This window comes from Eumetopias jubatus, unplaced genomic scaffold, assembly GCF_037043125.1.
Source record: "Eumetopias jubatus isolate StellerSeaLion01/CBP00866 unplaced genomic scaffold, mEumJub1_p1.0 scaffold_16, whole genome shotgun sequence".
Taxonomy (NCBI): Eukaryota; Metazoa; Chordata; class Mammalia; order Carnivora; family Otariidae; genus Eumetopias; species Eumetopias jubatus.
Window position 1 is genome coordinate 27,991,704 of NW_028274822.1, and position 25,803 is coordinate 28,017,506.

General features: G+C 41.3%; 1 protein-coding gene across 4 annotated transcripts in view; it reads left to right on the plus strand.

Annotated features, from left to right (window-relative positions):
* Window positions 1-25,803, plus strand: part of EPG5 (ectopic P-granules 5 autophagy tethering factor) — a 105,663-nt gene that overhangs the window by 56,943 nt on the left and 22,917 nt on the right. For 2 of the 4 annotated variants that reach the window (XM_028098124.2, XM_028098126.2), the window contains exons 25-35: window positions 105-249; window positions 2,254-2,425; window positions 3,533-3,695; window positions 11,398-11,540; window positions 13,153-13,309; window positions 15,586-15,780; window positions 16,842-17,055; window positions 19,114-19,262; window positions 19,831-20,032; window positions 20,592-20,664; window positions 22,071-22,174. In XM_028098124.2, coding sequence (XP_027953925.1) covers window positions 105-249; window positions 2,254-2,425; window positions 3,533-3,695; window positions 11,398-11,540; window positions 13,153-13,309; window positions 15,586-15,780; window positions 16,842-17,055; window positions 19,114-19,262; window positions 19,831-20,032; window positions 20,592-20,664; window positions 22,071-22,174 — 1,717 coding nt within the window. The remainder of the gene's footprint in view (window positions 1-104; window positions 250-2,253; window positions 2,426-3,532; window positions 3,696-11,397; window positions 11,541-13,152; window positions 13,310-15,585; window positions 15,781-16,841; window positions 17,056-19,113; window positions 19,263-19,830; window positions 20,033-20,591; window positions 20,665-22,070; window positions 22,175-25,803) is intronic. The other 2 variants (XM_028098125.2, XM_028098127.2) reach the window with 2 other exon arrangements.

Here is a 25,803-nt window from a genome sequence, read left to right on the forward strand (position 1 = left end):
TGGTATGGACCACCTCGTGCCAAACCTTACTGGCCTACTTTTTAGTTAAATATATGAATATGTGATTCATCCATGAAAGTTAATGTCCTGTGGTTCAATTCTAGGATCTATGGATGGAGTATTTGAACATGGAGCGCATACATTATGAGTTCCAGGAAACCGTTAGTCTGTGGACGCAGGCCACACTGGAATCCCATTCTCCGCCCTGCAGCTTGTCGGTGCAGCTGGATGTCACTGATCCTTTGTTGGGTGAGCGAATGAGCATCAGCCCCCTCGAGGGAATGAATGCATGAGGGAATGAATGATTGAATCTGAGCCATTGAGGGTTAAGGGTTACACAGTGTATTCCTCCAGTGAGAATTGCTTTTTAGGGGTTCATTGTTAACCTGTCTACAACTTAGGATTAGGTTCGGCTGTGAGGCAGAGAAAACTCTAAAACAGTAATGGCTTAAATAAGATACTTACTTTTTCTGTAAAAGAAGTTGGAGGCAGGGCACCTGGGAGGCTCAGTTGGTTAAGTGACTGCCTTCAGCTCAGGTCATGATCCCTGAGTCTTGGGATCGAGTCCCGCATTGGGCTCCCTGCTCAGCAGGGAGTCTGCTTCTCCTTCTCACCGTACCTCCTCTTGTGCTCGTGCTCTCTCTCTCTCTGTTTCAAATAAAATCTTTAAAAAAAAAAAAAAGAAGAAGTTGGAGGCAGGCAGTTAGGCAGTAGCTTTATGGCCTAAAATGTTGCTTGAGAGAAACTTGCACAAAGTTAGGAGTCTTTTTCAGTGGTGAATATCCAACTTTGTTACATTCTGTGCAGAGTAGTTGTTCTAGTGGAAAAACCCCGGCTATATAGGTCGATCCCTCACTTGACCTGTTTGGAATGTTAAATTCCATCTGTTTGGGGTGCAAACAATACAGGTCTTTTTATGCCAAGTAAAATCCTGGCTATTAAGTTGTCTTAAATTTTCTTAAGAATAGAAAATGGAATGCTACATTTGGAATGAAGTTGGAAATTCATAGTAATCCCTTAAGTATTTGTTGACCTGACTTACTGATTGAAATTTCCTTGACCTCTCCTATCCCCTGTTATGTTACTTTTGAAAAGAATCAGGTCGGTGGCAGCATTTTTCTTCATGTTCCTCAGTCCCCACCTGCTATATGATATATGTCCAGTGCAGTACAGAGAGAGGATGGGAAGATAGTAATTTACTGGGTAGCTGTGTGTGGTCAGCTCTGTACTAAGTGTAGAAATAAAAACACTGAAATTGAATTCACCAATATGGGATCACATGCGATCGAGTACAAAGTTGGATGGATAAATTTGCCTTTACTTTCTTATATGGCACCTGATTTCTTATTTGGACTCTATTATTGAGTTAATGAGTAAGTGAATAAATGAATGCATGACAATATAATTATGTAATATAAGTACTGTAGTAGTTTGTGCCCATGTCTTTGTTTATTTTATACTAGTCTCAGCCCTCCTGTTCAAACTTTGGCCCAATTTAAGATTTTTCAGTCTGTCATATTCTTAACACCCATTTTTTTTTCTCCTCTTCCTATGAGGTTTATCTGGATGATTACATTAAACCCTCTCTCTTTTTTTTAAAATTTTATGTATTGAGAGAGACACAGTGTGAGAGGGAACACAAGCAGGGGGAGTGGGAGAGGGAGAAGCAGGCTCCCCGCTGAGCCAGAAGCCTGATACGGGGCTCGATTCCAGGACCCTGGGATCATGACCTGAGCCGAAGGCAGACGCTTAACCGACTGAGCCACCCAGGCACCCCGCATTAAACTCTTAATGGGACTACCTGCCCCTTCCCCCAATCCATTGTCTGGTGATAGCTACCATCTTTCTCAGGCTTGTTGAGAGCTGTTCACTAGATCCCCTTTACACTGGTACCAAGTCCAGGCACTCTAGCATGTCACGTAAGGCTGTCTAGGGTAATAATTTAAGATCACGAGCTTTAGCTCTTAAGCTGTCATTAAGGCTTTTTGGATAGGAATTCTGTTTAATCATACCATGTGCTTGTGAGCTCCTAGCTCCTGGTAGAATATTAGTAGCGGGTGGGGGCTCCCTCAAAACTTGTAAGTAACGGAAGATAATGATTTTATTCATTTAGGCCTCTGATGGTTTATGTAACTGTTCTATAGATCTTCAGCATTCTTCTCGAAGGTAATAGGCCAAGGCTTTGCACCCACTTAGTATGTTACTACCTAGTGGTAGCCATTGCTTGGTAAGTAGGACTTAATTTTCTTTCAGCTAAAGAAAGGGTTTTAAGTAACTTGCGGAAGCATGAGGCTCCCCAGCCTCCCCTTGACCTGCACCCAGTGAGGCCTCCTGTGCCAGTCATTTCCTCAGCCGTCCTCCTGAGTCAGAAGGACTCCACCCAGCTGGTGCGCACGGACCTGAATCTGTTGCAGCAGCAGGCCAGGTAAGACCATGAGACCGCCAGGGCCGTGCCTTTGTGTGCACTGCTGTGACAGCTTGGATGATTGCATACCTCGAAGGGCTTCCTCATCAGCCACCTCTCCATGAGGGTAATTTGACCAGGCTGGCCCAGTCAGTTACCTCAGCTAACCAAGTTGTGACAAGTCTCTTAATTTTACATTGAAATGATGTGGTGCTTACATGGACGATAAATTTTACATTTTCTGTGGTGGCATTTCTGAGTGTCAGCAGTGCCAGCCAAAAGTTTCTTAAGCTTCTCCTGAGGAGACTTTCTGATCTTGGAAAGATGGTGTTAAAAGGGTATCCAGTGAGATTTGCTTTCTTTTGTCACTGCTTTGCTCCCTAACTCTTCATGTTCTTTAACAAATTGCCACGGGCGCTTGATCAGAGTGTGGGAAAGTCATTTAGTGCTCTGAGTTGAAGTAGATACAGAAGGATCAACTCTTGAAGGTTTGATTCTTGCTTGCTGTCTTGTGAGACGGAGTGTGTGTGGAGTGAGTCTGTTTTATAAAGTAAAAGAGTCTGATCTTTGCAAAGACCATGGGAATCTCTTACTGGCTTTTGTTTCCTTGGCTGTTTTTGGTCCAGGCATTTATTGTGTGTGTGCGCGTGTGTGTGTGTGTGCGTGCGCGCGCTCACCCCTGGCCCCACCAGTGCATGCGTACACACACATGTAACAGTATCGACACCCATGTAAAAAGTTAGCTTCCTCCATCTTTGACAGTTTGGTTGGAGTTGCTAATACCTAAGAAATCACTGGTGCTTAGAAGTAAGGTACCCTTTTAGGAATGCTTTAATCAGGATGAAATTCTCATTTGGTCTTGTATATTGGGTCTATGTAAAAAACATTATTAATGTAATACAGATTTTAAATGAAGCTTTGTTCCTGGCTAAAAAGTCATCCCACTTTTCCTTCTTAACTTTCTTATCAAGGAAAAGAGAGGATTTACACACACCTTTGGTCTTTTGTTCCTGTAGAATACTAGGTCTTGTTGCTCTCTAGTGTAGGCTAGGGGTAACCGGAAGCCTTTATCACTTACCATGAAACCTTTCCTAAGCTGTTCTTCTACCTCTTGATGATGTTTTCCAGAACTGCAGCTCTTCGAGAATCCCAGCAGGTTGCCCTGGAGAGTGAGCTGTTGGACACAATGCCCAAACAGTACGTGAATAGGGAAGAACAGACCACACTGCATTTGGAGTGTAGAGGCAGTAGCGGTAAGAAATGCCAAGGACCAGCTGTTGTCACAGTTCAGGTAAGATTGTGGAAGCTTCTTCATGATTCACCAGATTTTTAATTGAGTCCCTAATATTGGCATATTGTTGAGAGAGACAGCAAGAAATTCATAGCACATGATTCACATCCCAAAACATTTAATAGTTTTGCGGGGAGGGGGGGTGACGGCCCACACGGAGCTAATCATGTATTTCTGTAAGTGCTGATGTGTCCTGCAAGACAGAAATTCACAGAAAAGCAGTTAACTGAGAAGATTCTTAGAGGGGCTCACACTGGTCCTTAGAAGACTTTGGTGATGATGGTTTGGAGTCACTGGGAAGGAATGTGGGAATGGAGTCTTCTGGACATAGTTTAGAGGGCACCAGCTAGGTCAGTCTACTTTAGGTGGTTTCTGGCTGTGGTGGTGGGAATTCACATCAGAAAGGTTGGGATTCACATCGGAAAAGAGGATCCTCTGGGAGCTCCAGCTGTGTGCTCTGGCCAGTGGGGAGCCACTGAAGACAGACGTGGAGGGCCATGTGGAAAGCAGGTCAGTTGGGTGGAGCTTGCCAGCAGGCAGAAGAAGAGAGATGTGCAACTATAAGATTAGGGATTCAACCACCTCTTAGAGTCAGCTTCTTGGGTTGGCAAAACAGGCTCAAGTTGGGTCTGTGACAGCGTAAGGATGTCAGGGTGGAGCTTAGCTTTAGCCAGTACTGTCTCAACACACTGCAGAACTTACTTTATCCTCCCCACAACCCTGTGAGGTGGGTATTCTTGTTATCTTCAGGAAATAAAGGCACAGAGAAGTTAAGCACCCAGCCGAAGCGGCACAGCTGCTGAGTGGCAGAACCAGGAAGGCCCAGGCAGTGTGGCCGCAGAGCGCCGCTCCCTCCGCTGCACCCGAGTCCTTGTGCCAGGGCCTTCAGGTCCCCAGAGCTGGGAAAGAACTGCTCAGAGATAGGCTGCCTGTTGCCTGACTCCATTTGCACAAACATGGCTCCTCTTCTTTTGTTAGCTTTTAGAAATTAGGGAAAATTTATTTTACTGGCTCTTGATTGTCTTTCCAGAATTTCCTTTTGTTCTAATCCACATTTGAGCAGTTCTGATGTATTCCTCATCAGTCTCCTTGGGAGCCTGTTTTCTCTAAAATGTCTTCTCTGAAGTAACTTTTATAATTGTATTTTTTGTTACCTTCAAAATTTGTTTCTGATAAAATAACATCTTCATATGCATCTAAAGTTCAGAAATTTGATCTGGGATGGGAGACTTCTAAACACTGAGTAAATGTCTTTGGCCAAGTGCTTTATAAAGTTAATTTTCTTTCAGTGTAATTTTTCCCTCAGTTACAAGTACTTTAGTAAGACTAGGTAGGAGCATTTAAGAAGGATCACTTGCTAAAGGAATAGTGCTGGAAGACAAGTCTGTCAATTTTGGATGGAGTTTTGAGTTGGTGCGAAAAAAGCTGAAATGTATCCAGTTCTAATTAAAAAGGGTGTCTTCCAATCTGTGCCTTCACAAATACGGTATTTTTCCATATTTTGGAATTACATATCTTTGCCAGGCTGTTAATTCTATACAGAGAGGGGAAGTCTCCTCAGATGCATTTTTGTAAGTGACTAGGTGAAGTGAGTACAAAAATGTTTTCCCAGTTCTGGCCAGTAGCTTACTCTGTGAAGAGTTGCTGCCCCAGCCAAAGAACAGGTCTCTTTGCCTGACCTGTTAACTCTCGGGGTCTTGTGGTGGAAAATACCACCAGGCAGGCTTGGGAGCTTTAGCTCCCAGCCTACCAGTGACTTGGCGCTTTTCCTTTTCCGAAGTAGTCTTTATTTGTCTGAACCCTTGAATTGAAGTTTCTTTACAAACTTTTGCTTTGTTGATTCTGAAATAGAAAGGCGTACCTTTCCTAAAATTCCTTCAAAGTGATTTTGATTAGAGGGAGATTAGAAAGCAGATGATTTATGATTAAGAAGAATTAAAATGAATATGGTTTAGATTTTATTTTTACAGACAACATAAAAATATTTCTGCTTTTTTTTCTCAAAAGAAAAATTGGTAGATGCTAAGATTGCTTGAAGAAAGGAAGCAAAAAAAGAGGAGAGGGGGGGAAAAAGGAGATTTTATAGAAGCCTAAAGAATGTGAAAAAATAGCTGTGTTTTGTGGCCATAATCTCATTAGAAACATCCAAGTTTTCTTAAAGCACGCTCTGATTTTCTGCTGGCCTTACTAGTTTGCGCAGTGCTCTACCTTTCAGTTCCATTTGGGAAGACCTAGAAACTTGGGAACCCCCACTGATGGCTCCTAGAAGTACCAATATCGACACGGTATCTACTTCAGCCATTATTTTGCCTGGTGATGCAGATCTGCCAGGGAAATTAAAAATGTGAGGATAGTGAGCAGCTTTTGTAGTCTGATTCAAGTAAGATTTCTTTAGAAAGTTATATAGAAATTGCTAACTAAGTCTATCCTAGGCAGTACTTGCTGGTTGATACTTCCAGGAATTGAAGACAAAAAATTTTTTTTGGCTCCTCATTGATAGCTAAGAGCAAGGTAGAAGATAGTTGAAACTCTAGCTGTCTTGAAGCTGGGGCATTATCGAATTGATGCAAGTCAGTTAGATTCGCTCTGAGTTTTGGTCAGAGATTGTACTTGAGTCTAAAGCTGTCTCTTACACAAAGGGATGACTTTGGTTATGGATGTCGGGGTAGGGACTCCTCATGGAACTACCACTGGGAGAGCATATGCCGTACAGAAGGTAGGTTGTTATTCTTATACAGAGAATTGTAGCCCCTCTGTATCTGTGTGTCCAGGGACCACTTCATGGCTATAGCCAGTAGTTTTGATCCTGTTTAACATTATTCTATCATCTGGCAATGCTGAAGGTCATGAGGTCTCTTCTAGTCCCTCCACATCACTAGCCACTTTGCAGTTTCTGTCCAGGGTTCCTCTTCATCAGCTCAACCCTTAGATTGCTGGTTGTGAGTGGCGCTTGCCCTGATCCCCTCTATAATTGTGACATTAGCGGCCTTTGCCTACTATTTGTGTTGGAGTTCCTAATCTAGTGTGGGTGTGTGAACGGTCTTTAGTGGGTCAGTGAAGTCCCTGAATGTATATGGAAATTTTTTTTCTGGAGGGTTCATAACGTCAGTAGATTTTCAGTAATCCATGGCCCCCAAAGGGCTAACCCATATGTTGATGAATCCGGTTCTGCTTTTCTAGTCCAGAATTCTGTGAGTTCCAAATCTAGATTTCTACTTGCCTCTGTAATGTTCTGTGAATGTCCAAAGATACCTCATACTCCACAGGCCCCAAACTAATCCCGCTTTGACCCTCCAAACCTGTTTTTCCTGTAACAGGAAATGGGGACCTAGGCGTCAGCGTCATTGTCCCACCCTCACACATCCCATCTAGTTACTTTCCAAGTCCTACCGGCTCTGCTTCTGAAATGACTTTACATTTGTTTGCTTTCTCTTCGTTCCCATTGCCATTGCCCCCGGGTAGCCCCACATCACTTCTCCCCTGAACTATTACGTAAGGCTTCCTGTCCATAGACTCTCACCCTGTCCAGTCTGTTTTCCATTCTGCCACCATTCATCTTTTTAAACACAGAGCTCGTCGCATTTGCAGGCTGACAACCAACATTGGCTCTCCAGAATCTATAAGGAATAGGACTCTTGGGACCCCCCGTAATCTGTTCTTCATCAGTTTCTAGTGGCATCATTTACCCTTTCCTGAGCCCTAAACATTGTTTTCTAGCCACTCAGGCTTTTTCCATTCTCTAAACATGACGTGCACGTTCCTGCCTTCTGTCTTAGGCACGTGCTACTTGTTGTCCCACACTCCTGTTGTCGCATGAGAGCTCCTTCCTCTCATCCCTCCAGTCTTGGGTCAGGCAGTACATCTTGAGGTCTTAGCCCCTCTAGTCAGATTGAGGTAGTCTCTCATAGCAGCTCGTGCATAAATGCTGTGGTAGTCACCTGCTGTCTTTCCTGCCAGTCTGTGAACTCCTCGGGAGTAGAGTCACTGTCCTTAGTCGTCTGTGTTCCTGTACCATCTAGCATGGCTCCTGGCACATAATAGGTGCCCTTTCACGGCCCTGAATGAGTACATGAAACCACCAGCACATCACTCATTAGGCTGAGTTACAACTTGTTTTGCATTATGATTACCTCTGTCACTGTGACTATATTCTGAGTTCTGTGAGAGCTGGGACCTTGTCTTACTCATGTTTCTGTTGTCAGTGGCTCACACAGTCAGTGCCAGAGAACTGAGGTGTTTGAAGGAGCAAACGACTACAGATTTATACTCTCACAAGTAAGATTTTAACTACCCTCAGGAATTTTGTAAATATTATTTGGCTGGAAGTTGGAACTTGTTCCTACTAGAAATTAGCAGTCACTCTTGGATTGTGTTTACCTTAGGCCAATTTATTGCTCATTTGGCCGACTCAATGCTTTCCATACAAAATCTCCACTTAAGCACCACACTGCTTCGCTTTTTGCTCTAATAAAAACGTCTCCTGGGCGTTCGATCTTGGAGAGTGATAAGGATGGTCATACTTCAGGATATTATATTATTTCCCAGCTCTGTTCATTATTTCTTCTTAACACTTGCTGGGGCACTCTCATATCCCAGGTAACATGCTGGTGACTCAGCTTACATTATCTCACTTAATCTTCACAAAATGTGGATGAGGAAACAGGTTCAGAGAGTCTCAAAGACCTGCCACAGTCACACAGCTTGTAAGTGGCTCAGTTGAAATTCAAGCCCACGTCTGTTTCAATTCAAGACCCATGCTTTCCCACTCAGTATTGGTGAATGAAGCCATTTGCTTTTAGCTGTTTCTGCTCCAATTTTTAAGACTAGCTGTATCATTCTGAGTAAGCTGATCATGACCATCAAATTTCATTTAAATTAACAGGTATACCATTTTCTCTCTCTGAGTGGGTGTGATAGGATCACCTTCCCTTTCAGTGATTAGAGAATTCATTGATTGGATCCATTTTTAAAATCAATTTCACAGACTTTAATTATATATTTATATTATATTATTTATATTATGACTGTATATTTTAAATATAAATTTTAAGATTGAAATGCATAAGTATATTTAAATGGCTCATTTACAAAGATTTCAGATTATATCACGAAAATATTTTATAGCTTTATAGAATTTTTCTGAGAGGGAAGGCCCTGGAAATTTCCAGCCATCTGCACATGTTTGAACTATGTATAGCTTGTTTGGGGTATACAAAAGCCAAATATATTTTATGGGAAGTGAAACGTGCTTCTTCTGCAGTCGTCTCTCCCAGTAGAAGCCTCTAATAATTCAGTGATACTCCCTGAGGAAATGGGGTGATTTATAATAGGGTTCCTTTTGTTGTACTGTGGTATTGTGGGGCATGTTTGTGGGACCCAGGATTGATTTATTATCGTGTGAAAGATTTGCTCAGTCCTAGAAATGAAAGATGGAAAAGACTCACTGAAGGCCTCGCAGTATTGTAACAACTTACTTGCTTTGTTCAGCTTTTCCATCGCTTTGTCTCCTTACAGTGACTTAAGTGGAGGGGCTTCCAGCATGCGGCTTTGTTGTGTAGTCTGCAACTTCTGGTGATTGTGAGCGGCCAGGCAGTCAGCCCCTCTTCCATCCTTGTGAGCAAAGAAAACTCTCAGTAGAGTTGTGAGCAATGAACAAAAACAAGTAGACTGGGAAATAATGATCATTGTGTGGTATTTTTGGTGAGACTGTTGCTTTTCCTTACTCTTGGGCACTAGTAGTTTCCACAGCATGGGGTGGCAGTTCTGAAGCTCCAGTTAACTTGTCTTGTCCCTGCATTTCCCAGTCTGGGGAACCTCTGTCCTTCTTTCTTATCCGTTGTCTTTCCACTTCCCTTCATCCTCACTGTCTGTCTTCCTCCCCTCAGATTCTTTCTTTTCCTCCCTGTTTGGCTGCCTTCTCTCCAGGCCAGCCAAGGGCTGCGACCCTCAGAGACCCAGTCTAACCACAGTTGGTGACATCGTAGGCACAACTGCACATACTCCTAATCACATTTTAGGTTATTAAACATTGGTCTTTTATTTGAAAGATTGGAGATTTAATATTTGTATTGATTCATTATGCGGTTTAATCGAGGTAATTTGATTATTTAATCTTTCATTTCTCCAAAAATTAAAATGCTTGTTGTTAACATTATATGTTCTTAGTTATTCACTTTTATGCCTTTTGATTCAGACTGACAGTGTATTTTTTTATTTAAATAAGAAGTTTTGTAAAGCTTTTTAATACAGCATTGCTGAGTTTTATGGAAAAAAGTTCTCATGATTGTGAAAGTAGGTGCTCGGCATCCTGTCAGAGTCGTGCTGTACTGGGGTGCTGTGCAAAGCAGAAGAGACCGGACCATTGCACTCCAGGAGACTTTCACCTGGAATTTATGATAATAACTCTGGCAGGGACATAAGGGCCTCAGTTAAATAAATTTGTGAATTAAGTATTTATGTTATTTACAAACAAAGGTACCTATAATCATTGCAGTGGTGGGCTGAAGACTGGGTTTGGGCAGGTGCGCATAAAGGAAAATATAGACTGTGTTGCTCACTGACATGATTGGGGGAGCCCATTTGAGGAGAGTGCAGGATTTAACATTCCTGCCTTCAGAAGTTATCTCTTCAGCATTCTCTGCTATGCCTGCAGGATAAGTCCAAATTCCCTAGCTTGCTTCAAAGAACTCCCCCAGGACAGGACCCCTCCTCCCTAGACTGACTGGTCTGTGCTCTTCATCCGTGACCTCCCTGCCAGGCTGGGCATCTCCTTGTCCCTCTGTCCTGCACAGTTGCCGCCTTAGTTCTGTCTTTGTGTTGCAGCCTGGATGTAGGATATGCTCTGCATCTATTCATATCCCAGAAAGGACATTACAAAGCAGTTATCATATAGGTCACCATCAATTAATTAGAGAAAAGGGATATTAACAATCCCCTCAAATAGGAGAGATGTAATCTTAAGGCTAATCTTCTAAATTGAAATAGATTTAGTTGTGTGTGTGTGTTTTTTTTTTTAAGCTCAGTAAATTCTCCTTTGTCACATTTTTACTGAGAATGAGTAAAAATTTTATCAGAGATGAGCTTTCAGGGACCACTGAATCAGTCAACTGCTCTTTCGTAGGCATGCAACTGATTTGTGCACTTCCTGTATTTTATCTTATTTTGTTGTTTGTTTTATAATTATATATCCTTTCTTCCTTTCAGAATGGCAAGTGTTTTATTAACAGCATCTGTGTCACGGTCTTTGTATGTGTGGCACACATGAGATGTGCAGCCTTAGTGTTTTGAGCTGAACTGTGTGTGCTGTTGGGTGGGGAGAACAGAGGGGTCAAGCTTCTGGGGAAGATGCTCAACAGAGGAGTGGTGTGGTGTGCTTCAAGGAAAACCTCAGTGGTAGGAGACATTAAGTCTGTTGTTGATGAGAGCTGGGGAGTCCAAACATAAGTGACAGAGAACATATCCTACAAAAGACTGAGCCAGCGATAAACCGACTCAGGTTTGATTCTTCATGAAAAACCTGAGGTTCTTGAATAGTTTTTTGACATTTTTTTCCCCCACCCCTGTCCCATTCAACTGAGAATTTTGAGTTATGATATTAATTGTAGTAATAATTCTTCATCAAATAGTATATTTGTAATAAAATCTTTGCTGTAGAAACATAATAGGAACAAAAAAGTCTGTTGACCATTTAAATTTTTCTTAGTTTGAAGGTATGCATAAAAATGAAGCAATAAGCCAGCAGCTTCATGTTTTACAAAAAGAGGTGAAGCAGTTGCAAGCCGAAGCTGCTAAACCACCATCACTTAATACTGTGGAAGCTGCGGTCCATGCAGAAAACTTGATTACGTAAGTTTTGAGAGCATTATAATTTAAAAATCTATCTTGCTACTACTGATAGTAATCCTACCTGCTACCAACACCCCCAGGCACCTACTAATTAAATTAGTACAGGGATTAGCAAACAATGGCTGTTGGACCCAATCTGGCCTGCCACCTCTTTTTATAAATAAAGTTTTATTGAACACAACCATGCCCATTTATTTACTTCATGTGTATGGCTTTATGCTATAATGGCAGAATTGAATAGTTGTGACAGTTTATGGCCCATAAAACATAAAATACTTACTATCTGGTCCTCGATAGAATAAGCTTACTGACCCCTGAATTATGAGATGACACAGCATATTGAAATTCAATCATGGAGAGAGTGCTTAAGTTTTAGATTATAGTTACATTTACCCAGAAAATCATGATCGTCAACTCAGATTACTGAGCAGAGTTTGAAGTGGAATTGCTCAGGGCAATTAGGGCTCTCAACTGTAGTTGTCAGCTTGCATTTGGCCATTGTGGTTTTTTTCTCTTGGAGCATCTGGCTTACACTCAATATCGTCTTTCTTCCCTAAAGCCACCAGGGCATGACTTGGGAGAGAGGTTGACCCTGCCTTTGATTTAAGGTGACTCCACATTCTAGTACCAGCAACTAATCCCCCAGTAGATTGGGGTGGTGATATGGAGGAGGGCATTGAGTCCTTTTGTAGGTTGGATTGGGGGACCTGGGAAGAAGGAGATGAAGTGAACAAGAAGTTAACGTTTCTTTTACCAGCAAAGGAACTCAAAAGAGTGTGAGACTTAGAAGAGGTGTCTTTATTCTAGGATCTTACTCTATACAAAAATGTTTTTCAGTGTTTTGGATTTTAAAATTTAGAGAACTCAGTGTTCTTGTTTTTAAAAATATGTATTATATAAGGAATACACAAAGTGAAAGAATAAATTATGAATTACATAGAAAATATGAAAGGGTAATTTTGATAAGGGTAAGAATGTTAACACAGCTGATTCCCACTCTCCCAGGAGGACATAAAATCATTTCTGTGTATTAAAAATGAGGGTCGGGCCAAGTTGGAAGATACCCCATGGAATATTTTATTTTAAAGATTTTATTTATTAGGGCGCCTGGGTGGCTCATTCGTTAAGTGTCTGCCTTCGGCTTAGGTCATGATCCCAGGGTGCTGGGATCGAGCCCCACATCGGGCTCCCTGCTCTGCGGGAAGCCTGCTTCTTCCTCCCCCACTCCCCCTGCTTGTGTTCCCTCTCTCGCTGAGTCTCTCTCTGTCAAATCTTAAAAAAAAAAAATAATATAGACTTAAAAAAAGATTTTATTTATTAGAGAGCTCTCAGAGTGGGGGGATGGGCGGGGGATATCTCCCTGCTGAGAGGGAGCCTGACTTGGGGATCGATCCCGGGACCCCAGGATCATGACCTGAGCCAAAGGCAGACACCTAACTGACTGAGCCACCCAGGCGCCCCAACCTCATGGAATATTTTTAAAGTGACATTTGTATGGGGCTCTGAAGGACTCTTAAGAATATTGCTTGAGAAGTGTAGAGTACCAGAGAAATACTTGTGAGTCTGGATTCTCCTCCTGTAGACCAATGGTCTCACCTACATTTTCTCACAGGGCCTTAGTGAATGCCTACAAGTTGCAGCCTACCCCTGGGGTTCAGAAGGTTGGCATTAGCCTCTTCTTTACTGTTGTGGATTATGTCAGTGATGAAACTCAGCGTCATCCTCCCACAAGGCAATTCTTTACATCATGTATTGAGATCTTGGGACAGGTAAGGTCATTCTGTGTTTTTTAGCCTTACTCACATCTATTGAGTTCCTGCAGCATCCTCGTTAGATATGGTCAGGGTTGACTTCAGGCTTACATTACAGTTTCGGACTCTTACTAAGTCAGAAGCCCCTTTGAATTCTTGACTTCTCAAGATGTGATTAAAATTGTTGGTATAGAATTTTGCTTCTCATACAATAGATATAAAGTTACTCATATTTGAAAGTCTCTGTGGAGACATCAAACTCTTTCATATGCTTTTGGTGGTGTTAACAATAACATGATGAAGCTCTTTATTGTTTATAAAACGCTCTCTAGTTCATCCTCACAGTGACTCTATGTGATTGGTACCATTCTCATTTTAAAGATGAGAAAACTGGTCTCTAATAGATGAAATGACTTGCCTAAAGAATACAGCTGGTCAGTGCTGGAGCTGAGCCTGGATCCCATGTCTTCTGCCTTAGCAGTCCGCCTTTGCTCCAGCTCCCCACTGCTGCCTCCCAGTTGCTGTTCTTGGTCCCCATTTGTTTGTTTGTTTATTTACTTATTTATTTATTTGACTTATTGTTAAGTATATGGATATTTTAAAAGGCAAGAGCAAGGTATGCATGCATAGTTATGAAATATGTCATTAAAGAAAGGAAAGCCACTTGATGGAAAATGTGTAAACCCTAACCATGTACTCTCACCCAGTTTCAGTGGAATGAGTACTTCGTTATTGGATACTTATAAAGAGGTGATGCAGAGCAGATACTAAGATAGATTTTTTAAAATTTTCTTCCTGATTTTAAAATTGATGTGTGCTTACCATAAGCAATGCAGACAGTATAAAAAGTATAAAGAAGAAAAAATTTCCATAATTCTAACCTCCTAAAGATACTGGTTACATAGCTAACATTTTGTTATAGTTTGTCTTGTGTGTATGCATGTTAGTGTATGTGTGTACATATGTAGAAATGATATATCATTCCTACATATAGCTAAATAGATAGAGATAGGCATATATACCCAAAAATGGGCAAATGCTATTTTGTAACCTACCCTTGTTTTTCATTCAAACTCAACTTTTAGATATTATTCTGTTAGTAAATACAGACTGATCCCATGGTATTTAATACATAGTGTTCCGTGGTACAGATATATTGTGATGTTTTGAGCCCGTGCCCTCTGGATGGCTATTCAGGTAGTTTGTTTTGCTGCAATGAGCCTGAGATAAATATTCTTACACATCTCTGTGAACTGTTTGGACTGTTTTTTTCAGGATAATTTCCTAGAAGTATGGTCGCTATGTCAGAGGGACTAGCATTTGGTGTAGATTGTCACAATGCCCCCCGGGAAGTTTTTACCTGTCGCCACTATCAGCAGGGTTTGAATTTATTGTTCTGCAAACTGTAACCAATGTGAGGAAGGATTGTTCTTTTTTAAGTCTTGCTAATCTAATAGGGGAAGTGTACTTTGTTACTATTTTAAGTTGTATTTCTTTGAGTAATTGTTCACTTGCATGACTTTCCATATGTTTATTAGCCATTTAATTATTTTTTATGATTTGCTGGTTGTTGTCCTTTGCATGTTTTCTGTTGTAGAATTTCTGTTTTTTGACTGCTTTGAAAGAGCTCCTCAGACTTTCAACCTAGTATCTGGAATTGATTTTTCTACTGTGTCATTTTCCTTTAATTTATCATACTTTTTGCCTTATGGAAGTTAAAATTTTTATGTATTCAGATCTCTCAGTCTTGCTTTTTATTATTTCTGCCTGTGATCTGGCTTATCAAAGCCTTCCTGACCCTGAAATTATTTAAATACTTATATCCAGTACTTAAAACATTAGAACCAAGTTAAAACATGGTGAAGTTATCTTGATTAAATATTAATTATTAAAGTTAACCTTTTAAAAGTACTAAAAAGCACATCTCAGTAAAATCTATAACCTAGAGGTTTTGTTTTCTTGACAAAATGCAGGGTCACTTTGAATACTTAGTAATCATGGTAGGTACCTTGCAAATTTCTGGATTCAAATTATCCTAATACTTTAATTTAGAAATTCGCTATGGCTTGTCCAAATCAAATTCATGGGTAATCCAGAATTTTTAATATCACCATCATTGGAAGTGTTAGGTTTATCTGTGTTGATTTTAGATTTTTTTGATTGTTTCATGTTTTCATTTAGAAAAAGTTCTCTTTGCCTTCTGTATTAGCCCTTAAAGCCTGGTCACCTACATAAAAGTTGGGGGGAGGGCGGTGCAAAATCTGATGACATTTTCCTTTTCTAATTCTTTCAAGGTGTTTATCAGCGGCACTAAGTCTGAATGCAGGAAAGTACTGGAGACCATTCTGAAGAATAGAAGGCTCTGCTCTCTGCTGTCTCCTTTCTTCACTCCCAATGCTGCACCCACGGAATTCATTCAGCTCTATGAGAAAGTGGTGAAGTTTCTAAGTGAGGACAACAGTGATATGATTTTCATGCTGCTGACCAAGGTGAGATGTGATTCCGTGCTGATGCCATCATGGAAATGTAGGATCTGGTGTTGTTTCCCACTCCGTAGAAATGAAGGGCCCCCTGGAGTTCTGTTTCCTGGTAGACCCTTTTCACATTTTGTATCATCTTCAAGCAGCCTGATCCCGCAGCTTCTTCTTGTGGGGGCATTGGTTGTGTTGTGTAGAGCAGTCTTACTCCACATAGTAGAAAAAGGACTTCGCTCCCAAGCCCTCTTGAGAAACAGTACAGCTTTGAAATATTCATAATAGTAATTTAGTGCATCCTTCTTTTGAATATATACTGAATTTATGCTGAAAATGTGTTTGATAAATGAGATGTCATATATCAAAGTCTCTCATATTTGGAATAAGCCAGATATAAGCAAATTGCCTTTGTCCTCCTTCCAAGTAGAATATTAACTCAGGCCCAAGCAATGAATTTACTTAACCACTTGAGAATTGCAGAGCCTTGGTGATTTTGCCTTCAGTTGTATTTCTCTGACATCTATAAATCATAAAACCTAGGCGCTTTTTAGGGCCTAGAGACTGCTCTCAGTCTGTAATGGGGGAAAACATGTTATTTTATAGTTGGGAATTCTGGGAGGTGATCGATAACACCCTGAAGTTTTATTAATTGAGATGGGTTACTACTGCAGACTCAGAAATGTGACTGTATCACATGGAGACAGTCCCGTAAAGGGGCTGCTTGTTTCTGGCACTGTGACCAGTGAGGCAGAACGACAGAGTTCTGATTCTTGCCTTGTAGACAAGGAGAACTTAACCAAACATTCTTACATTACAGAAAAGCACGCATAGCTGAGAAAACTCTGCCTCTGTAATCCCAGAGGGTGAAGTAGAGGTGGCGGCTTACTGACTCCTATTAATTATTGACCTGCATAGATTCTTTTAAGTACTTGTATATACATTTTAGTTTCAGTCTTTATACAAAGCTGAATGTTGAGTGATGTTTGAGTCTTAAACTAAATTTGCACATAGTTTTCTCTACCTCAGTTAATTTTCTGGTGTCAATAAAACTGCCTCTTATTTCTTTTTCTTTTTAGTTCAATCTTAAGCAATGGTTAAACACCACTAAACCTCCTCTGTCTGATCGTACCAGGCTTCTGGAGTCCATTCATTTGGCACTTACTGCCTGGGGCCTTGAACCAGATGAAGATATTTTGATGCCATTTAATCTTTTCTGTAAGCACTGGACTTACCTTCTTCTCTACCAGTTCCCTGACCAGTACAGTGACATTCTCAGGCTGCTGATGCAAAGTAAGTGTCTTTTAATTATACTGATTAGATTGCCGTGAATATTTAATGTGACATTTACCATTCTACAGATGTCATCTCAAAAATGTAAAAATAAGACCAGTACGCAGGAGTTTAGAATCACTAATTTTTACCTGAAGTGCTTGATGAACAATGCCCAAAAGGGTACTGTCTGTAGAAAAGGTCAGTTACTGTCCTAAATGTTCAAATGGGCCCTGATTCAGCAAGACAGCACTTAGTATATGGTGTTGAAGTCCACAGTCATGCACCCGCCTCTTTCCCTTGACTTTGCAGCTGTCCTGAACTGGGCTAGGGTAGGAGTGGGCCTGCTTACTGTGCTGACTACAGATTGGGTAAGAGAAGGAAGTTGCTCCTTTGCAGTATGTTTACTGTGCCGACTGGTTTCTCTGTAGATCCAAATAGTGGATAAATTTTGGGTTTTTTCTCCCCCTTAATTTTTTTGACTCATGTTTTTTTGCAAGTAAATTTTATCTGTATGTAATGGTAGCCTGTATTTTTATTCACCAAGGGAAAGAGCAGTGTTGTTTTCTACATTCCCACCATTTCTTTTTCCTCCCGCCCTGCAATTTTCTGCTAGAGTATTGGAGATTAGAAGAGGAGTAAAAAGGTTGTTAGCTTTTTTATTTTGGGAATTTCACTAGGTAGGAATTTTATTGAAATTGGATAAATGTGAGATAGTATTTTTTTCATGCGAACTTCATACAGTTTATAGATGTAATGGAAAACTAAGTTTTGCTTTATGTCACATTTTTGTGTTACTTAATATTAAGAAACCATTTAAGGAATAAGGTAATGATTTTATATATTGAACTACCTGAAGAATACTGAAATGTGTGCTCTCGTTTTCAAAGTACTTCAAGCTTTCATTGTTTCTGTGGAGGCAAGTTGAGGGTGGGTGGAGAATGGGGTAGGGAGATGTATTTGTACAATTTTGATGCATGCTGGCCTAATTTTTGCTCTAAATTTTCAGAACTTGATCAAGTATATATTGTGTTTTTTTCCCCCTGAAGCCTTTTTAAGAGCTTATAAGCAGTGTGTGTAGGCAACCATTGATTTACATTTAATAGGAAATTTATACTTACCAGGAAAGTAATTTCAGTTAAAGGCTTAAGAATAACAGTACCATCACTGGCCAATTCTGTGACCTCCAGCCTCCTGGTTTACCTTCTCTCCCTGGACGCCATGTTGGTGTTCTTGGGACTCTATCCTTTGCTTGTCTCTTCTCTTCATTCTTCATGGACAAGCCACTTGTTTTCCCCGGCTTCCCTGCTGTGTTCTAGGTGTGCATGACTCCCATACCTGTAACTTGATTCCAGGGCTGTGTCCTCTAAGAGCCAGACCACAGTAGCCATTCGACACAGACCCTTCACTGTTCCTTAGACAGCTCCCACTCAGCAGATTGCAGCTGCCTCATCATCTCTCCCCTCAGATCTACTCCTACCAATCTTTGTTAGCCTGTGTGATCCTCAGGCCACTTCTGGGTGGAAAGGGCCAGAGGAGGTATTAGTCCTGGCCGCTGGGATGTGAGATTTACCAGGAGCAGAGTGCTGGCTGTAGTGTCTATTTTGCATGCTGTCTCTGTGTCGCTTTAAGTTTTGCCCATTGTACGAGTGGAATTTCAGGGGTAAGTATGAGAAGAGAGCCTGGACTCTGCACTTGCCTTCTGCAACCCAGTCTCCCTTGTCCTGTCACTGCTGTTTCTCTCATAGTTTCAGCCAGGAGAGTGGTACCTTGACCGTCCCCCTGTTCGGGGCTGGTAGGTGGGATTCCCCCTCATCCCCGGATTCCAGCTCAGATGGCTCCAGCTGTGCTCACTCCCAGCAGGGTTACTGGGAACCAGGAAGGTGAAGTGTCCAGGTGGACAGTTCTTTTCATAGGTTCTCTTTACTGCAGTCTCTTCACCATAGGTCTTTATGAATTAGTTCTGGATTTTTATTGAATTTTCATTCCTTTGTAAAGTACACATGTTATTTGATTCAAGTTGAAGAAGTTAGTTTGTGAAAGATGCTAACCTGCTGTCTTCCGTCCCTGCCCCATAAGGCTCCGCCGAGCAGCTGCTGAGCCCCGAGTGTTGGAAAGCCACTCTGAGAGCCCTGGGCTGCTGTGCTCCAAACTGCCAGCAGGGGGCAGCTTCTGCAGAGAGCTCGGTGCTTCAGAGCTCTCCGGATGTTCTCTTGTCTGACAAGCAGGTGTGTAGCTTTTGGTGTCTGAAGTTTATGTCTCTGCATTCCTTTTCTGTTTCCTTTGCTATCTGTTTTTTAAACAGTTGGAACACATTCAAAATTTTTACCTAAAAAAGCTGCACTTCTGTGCATTATCTTTAAGAGCCCTGTGTTTTTGTCAGTCACTTGCTTCCTCCCATGTACCCTTTGCCTTTCTCTCACACCTCAGAGTCTGTCTTGCTCACCCATTCAAGAGCAGCCCAGACCCACCCTCTGGGTGTACCTTCCCTCCCCACCTTACCCCACCCGATTCTTAACCTCACACCCCTGGCTCCTGTGGTCAGGTTCTCATGCAGCGTCCCACAGAGCCCTCGGTTTCATCAGTGTTACGTGATGTGGGGCTGTATGACAATGTACTGGAAAGAATGGTTCCTCTGCTTTAGAAAAAGAGTTTGAAATCTGCTGATTTACTTTTCCTGTGCAAACACCTTTGCAGTTCTATTACAAAGTCCGAGCCCTCCATCACAGTCGACCCTAGTACTCTGCTGAAAGTAGACCTTTAGTAAGGACTCTTTGACCCGTCATTCTCTTCCAGGTAGTGGAGACTATACAGTGGCTTTCAAACTTTTTTTATAAGCTTCGGTTATCCACATTGGACTTTAAAAGCTTTGGTTTATTCTCAAAATGGAGTCCTTACATGGCTGATACGAAGACATTCTTGGGCTATCTTGTAAAACGGCTGCTTGATTCAGAAATGGCCTGCTTGGCTCAAGACCCATTTCCCAGCAGCAAAACAGGTAATATGTCCTTAGTGCACCACAGAGCAAGGTGCTCTGACCTTCCATTAGAAGAGACTTGAATAGACACATTAAGGTATTTAAATCTTAGCAATAAAACTATATATCTGAGTGTCAAGAGGAAGAAATAGGAAATATATAGTGTAGGCGTGAACCCACCTGTGTATCTTAACCTATGTTCACCTGCACCCTGTGTGCTTGCTTCAGCTTGTCTCTGCCCCTCCTTTGTGGGGCACGGCACACGGAGATAGGTTTCAGTCTCCAGCTCTTTCTTCCTATTGTTTATCTCATTTGGGAAAGGGTTCTGAATATTTGGACATTTATCTTTTAAAAAATGTACGGTATAAAATTATCCATGACACTGTGAGGTAATAAAAATTCCTCAGGAAATTCCATTGCAGCAAGTGAAAACATGAGCTTACTTAGTTACATGAAATGTGTTGTTTATCAACATAGGTTTGTGAGTATACAGATAATAAGTAGATTTTTTTTTAGCGTTATTGATATTGACAAAGGATGAGCTTGTTTCTTGTCTCTAAAAATTTTGCTTTGTTTTTAGTGCTGAGATCCCTACATTCAATAATCATCCAGCTCTTTAAGCCATGGATCTTGGTTTTAGAGGACCATGAAAGGTAAATCATTTTTCAGAGATTCATATTCTTTTTAAATTATAGAGTTAGTGTTCTGATGGTATTTTGTTATGAGGGATGCGTTCACGGATTTAATTTTTTAGGTAGGGCCATATTAAATTTAGAAAATGCTTCCTTATGAAGGAAACTTAAGACATTTTCTGCTTGTGGAATTGTTAGTTTGGTTGATCAGGCCTATTAACTTTGAAGCAAAACTAGACACTTATTTCCAGTTTTCTACAAAAAGACGTTGAATAAATTTTGGTACTTAATTTCAGAAAAATGGATGTTACTCTCCTGAATTAGATTTTGATAATATACCACTGTAAAATATGAGACTTAACTTGATTTTATCCAGTACCTCAGTTATTTATTTTTTGGAACTAACTTGGCTTTTGAATTACTGGGTGACAGCGAACCCCTTTCACATGAGTTTGGAGATTAAATGAAAGCATGATTTTATGAGCATTTAAAACAGAGGTGTAGAACTGTTCACATGCCAGGAATTGCCTTCTGAGTCTATTTTCCCCTAAACGCATACAAACAAAGCTAGGTCAGTTTGTCAGGAGTTTGTTAAAATTACAACTGCTAGATATCACAGTATTTAAGGTGTTTTCACAAATATTAATCTGTTCCTGAGACTCAGAAAACATGAGTGGCTTGCTCTAGTCCCACCACCAGTGAGGGCCAGAACCAGGAACAGAGCTCAGGGCTTCCGACTCCCCTGTCAGGACTCTTGGCATTAACCCATGCTGCTCCGAGAGCTCGCTGAGGAAAATAGAAAAGGTTCTGGATCTTTGCGTTTGCTAGAGGACTATCCTTAATCTGCAAGCTTCAGGATTCTGCGCTGACTCCTGGCAGTAATGCAGACTGTGCTGTTTATTTCCAGGAAGAATTAATGGGATTTATTTTGACATTGAATTTTCTGGGCCCAATTCAGAAACTAAAATGATCATATAAAGAGTTTTTTTCTTTGGTTATTTCGAAATCTGTCCACTTTTGGCCATCTTTGGGTTACGTGGATTTTTTTTTTTCTTTTTTTCCATGTTTTAGGTAGACAAACTGTTGAAGCCACTTAGTGGCACGTGTCTGAGGCATTTGAAATATAACCAAGATACACAGGGGTGTAAATTGAATATAAAAAGGTGTTAATCTATGTAGATAACACATTTCTGAAATGTAATTGCATTGGAATAAAGGTTTAGAAAGAAAGTAAATAAAATTGTGTGATTGTTATTATGAGCTACGATTCATCTCCAGGAATTCACAGCGGTTAAAGTGGTCAGAATGTGTTTTGGGGCTACATAATACAGTGATCTGTAGGACTGAGGCAGTCCCTAGACTCTGGGACCTAGAGTGATTTAATCATGGTGCTTTCCTTTCTAAGCGTGTGCTTCTTTTATTTAAAGCAGCCAACGACATTACCCCTGGCTGGAGAGTGATGCTATGGTGGCCTTAAGCATTGTGCAGTTGTTCACGGACTGTATTGACTCCTTGCACGAGAGTTTTAAAGGTAGGAAGATGTGATGTTATGTCTCTGGTTAGTTAACACTTTTTTCCTAAATCATTCGGTTACTCTTTTGCCTCTGCTTTTCCTACTTTGTTTAATTTTATTTTAGTTGAGAGGCAGTCATCTTTGACCAGAGGAGGTCCCTGATAAGTTGGTTGGTGTGAAGTTTGTAACCTCTTATTGTTTGTAAGGTAGCTCTGAGCTGCATCAGCCTTGGAATATAGGCAGCCATTCTCTTCAAATACTCTCTGTCCCTCATGTTCAACCTCATTCTATCTTCTGTGACTCCAGCTTCTTTTTTGTGTTTTCTTTTTGTGCTTCATTTTGGGTGAATTCTTGGGGACTCTCTTCCACTTAGTCTCTCCAGCTGTGTCTCATCTGCTTTAAAAAAAAAAGCCTTTGGATTTATTTCAATTTCTAGAAGTCATGTTTTTTTTTTTAAAAACCTATCCTCCCTTTTGATAGCATATTATTTCTTTTGTTTAAAATTCTAGTTTTTGTTTGTTTGAAATGTTTAAACATAGTTTCCTTTATGATCTGTTTGCAATAACTGAAGTTACCGTTGGGGATGGCTTATGCTTCAACAAGTTAGATGTTCCTTCAGATTCTTATACTTAGAGGCTTATTTGCTTGTGGATTTTTAAATTTTGTATTGTGAGCCCGCATTTAGAGAGATTTTCTCTGGGAATTCCATAAAGACAAGGGCTTGAGGGTGTGTCCTCCAGAAGAGATCTGCATTTGTTGCCGATGGGAGTTGTGTAATTCCTTGGCTTGTGGTTTCTCACGGTTGTGCTGTAAACAGTCAAACCCCAGGCTGACTTGCCGGTGTGCCTCAGTGAACTTGTCAACTTGTTCCCCTCCTTGGCTCTGAGTCAAGGTGATGGCAGAGATCTTACCCTGATCTGCTCTTTCAGTGAGGGCACAGTCCTTAGGAGACTCCTCATGCTGTTAGAACCCCACAGAAGCTGACCGTCCACCGGCAGCTGAGGCTTCAATGTCTGTTCAGTACCCAGGTTTCCTGGTCTCTCTTTGCTTCTGGTCCCTGCTTCTGGCCCTGCTTACTTCCACTGAGCGAACGTAGTTCTGCATTTTCAGAGATGTTTTATTCTATCTAGTGTATCTACATGTTTTATATTGGGAGGTTTATAAAGACATTCGTTCCGCACAGCCCCCCGCCCAAGATTCTTGCAATCGCCTCCTGTTTTTCCTATCTCCAGTTTCTGTTCCTGCCTACTGACTAGATTGATTTTCGTGAAATAGTATTTATATCCTATCATACTCGTATTTCCAGACTTTAAAGTGTCGTGTTTCTGCCCAGCATTCCGATATGGCTGGCCCAGTGTACTTCAACATTATGGGATGGTTTCTTCATGGAAACTTTCCACTTCAGCCATACCGCTTGACGCACTGTTCCGTGCATGTCCTTGGCCCTCCCCTCGCTGCCCTTGCTCACGCTGATTCCATTACCAGATGAAGCCTTGGGTACTTGATATTCTTTTGCATGTGTGTTTATGCGCATGCGTTTCTCGCCTGCCTCTGAATCTTCTAGCACACCTCTGTGGTTTGAGTCCTTGGGCAGTAGACACCGTGATGGAGCCCAAATGCCAGAGATCTGTTTGGGGCGGTGGCCTTGGACCCCCGCGCAGGTGGGACAGCTGTGAAAGGCGAGTGGGAGGGAAGAGCAGTGCGCCTGCCTGCGGTGCAGCTCCGACCAAGGGGTGGCCAGCCCAGCGGCTGGTGCCAGGCAGACATTCCACCCGACCGCTCCCATGTTGGGCAGAAGTGGCCACTCTGTGCTCAGTTGTTGGCTCCCCTCGGGCAGTGCAGTGGGTCCTGAAGGAGCGCGGCCTGCTGGGCTCCTTCTGTTTCTGACTGGTCTGCCTCTGTGGCAGCCACATTCTCAGTGGTTCGTAGTCACCAACTTAACAGGGTGGCATTTGGTCTTGAAAGACAAATGTGTGTGTGTGTGTGTGCAGAACAGATTTAGGTTTGCAGCCAAATTGAGCAGAAAGTACATGGAGTGCCCATATGACCCCCCTGACACACACCTCCCACACACAACCTCCCCTCCTATCAACACCCCCCACCAGAGTGGTATGCTGGTTACAGCTGATGGGCCTACACTGACACCTCATTGTCACCCAAAGCGCAGAGTTTACGTTACCATCCACTCTTGGCATTGTACATTGTGTGGACTTTGACAGCTGTGTAATGACGCATATCCACCATTACAGTATCCTACAAGGTAGTTTCATGGCCCTAAGGATCCTCTCTGTTCTGCCTACTCTCCCCTCTCTCCCAGCTAATTCTAGGTGACCGCTGATTTTTTTTTCTTGTCTCCATAGTTTTAGCTTTTCTAAAATGCCAAGTAGCCAAATCGTTGGAATCATATATTATGTAGCTTTTCACATGGGTTTCTTTCACTTAGTGATATGCATTTAAGTTCCTCCGAGTCTTTACATGGCTTGATAGTTCATTCCTTTTAGCACTGAACAGTATTCCATTATCTAGATATACCTCATCTAATATATATACACACATACACACACGTGTATATATATATATATATATATATATATATTTTTTTTTTTTTTTTTTTTTTTTTTTTTTTTAAGAGAGAGCACACAGGGGGTTGGCGGGGGCAGAAAAGAGAGAGAGAATCCCAAGCAGGCTCCACACCCAGCATGGATCCTGACTTGGGGCTCGATCTCATGATCCTGAGGTCATGACCTGAGCCAAAATCAAGAGTTGGAAGCCCAACTGACTGAGCCACCCAGGCACCCCATCGTCTGGTACTTTTGATTGACCTTTTACATACATGCCAGATATCTTTAAAAAAATTTTTTTGACCGAACTGTAAGATGTAAACTCTAGGTCCAGAAACATTATTCTTTTTATCCCCCACAAGACTTATACAGTGTCATAATCTCAGTGTCTATTTGATAAGTATTGATTTAATGAGTAACATATGAAATACTAACAGTACTCACTTTTTTTAGAAAGACAAACTTCTAGCTGCTTATCATCATCAAAAATATTTGAGCATCAAATTATAATCACAAAGGCACCATATATATATATATATATATATATATATATGTATGTATATATAGATAGATAGATAGATAGATATTTTTTTTTAAGCAGGCTCCATGCCCAGCATAGAACCCAACATGGGGCTTGAGCTCACCATCCTGAGATCAAACATGAGCTGAGATCAAGAGTTGGATGTTTAACCGACTGAGCCACCCAGGCACCCCTGTATGTTTAGTTTCTTAGTATAGGGGACAAGCACTCCCTCAGGCTCTTGCCTGTGTATATAAAATAAGAAAGTGGCTTGGGAACAGGAGAGTCCATGGCTAACATCAGGAATTGGTAGCTGAGTTCAAGGAGAGGAAATAGAACTATGCAAAGCAGGAAAAAGCATTTTATTATAGCCTTTTAGTGAGATCTTCTGATCCAGCTCCCTCCTTTTATTCATGAGAAAATGAAGACCCGAAAAGCAAAATGAATTTTTCTGAGCTCACAGAACTTATGTGTGTTTGGGCTGGAACTAGAAACTCAGTCTTGTCCTCAGAGATTACCTTTTAGACATCCAACTATATATCCATCCTTATTTAAACAAAACTATC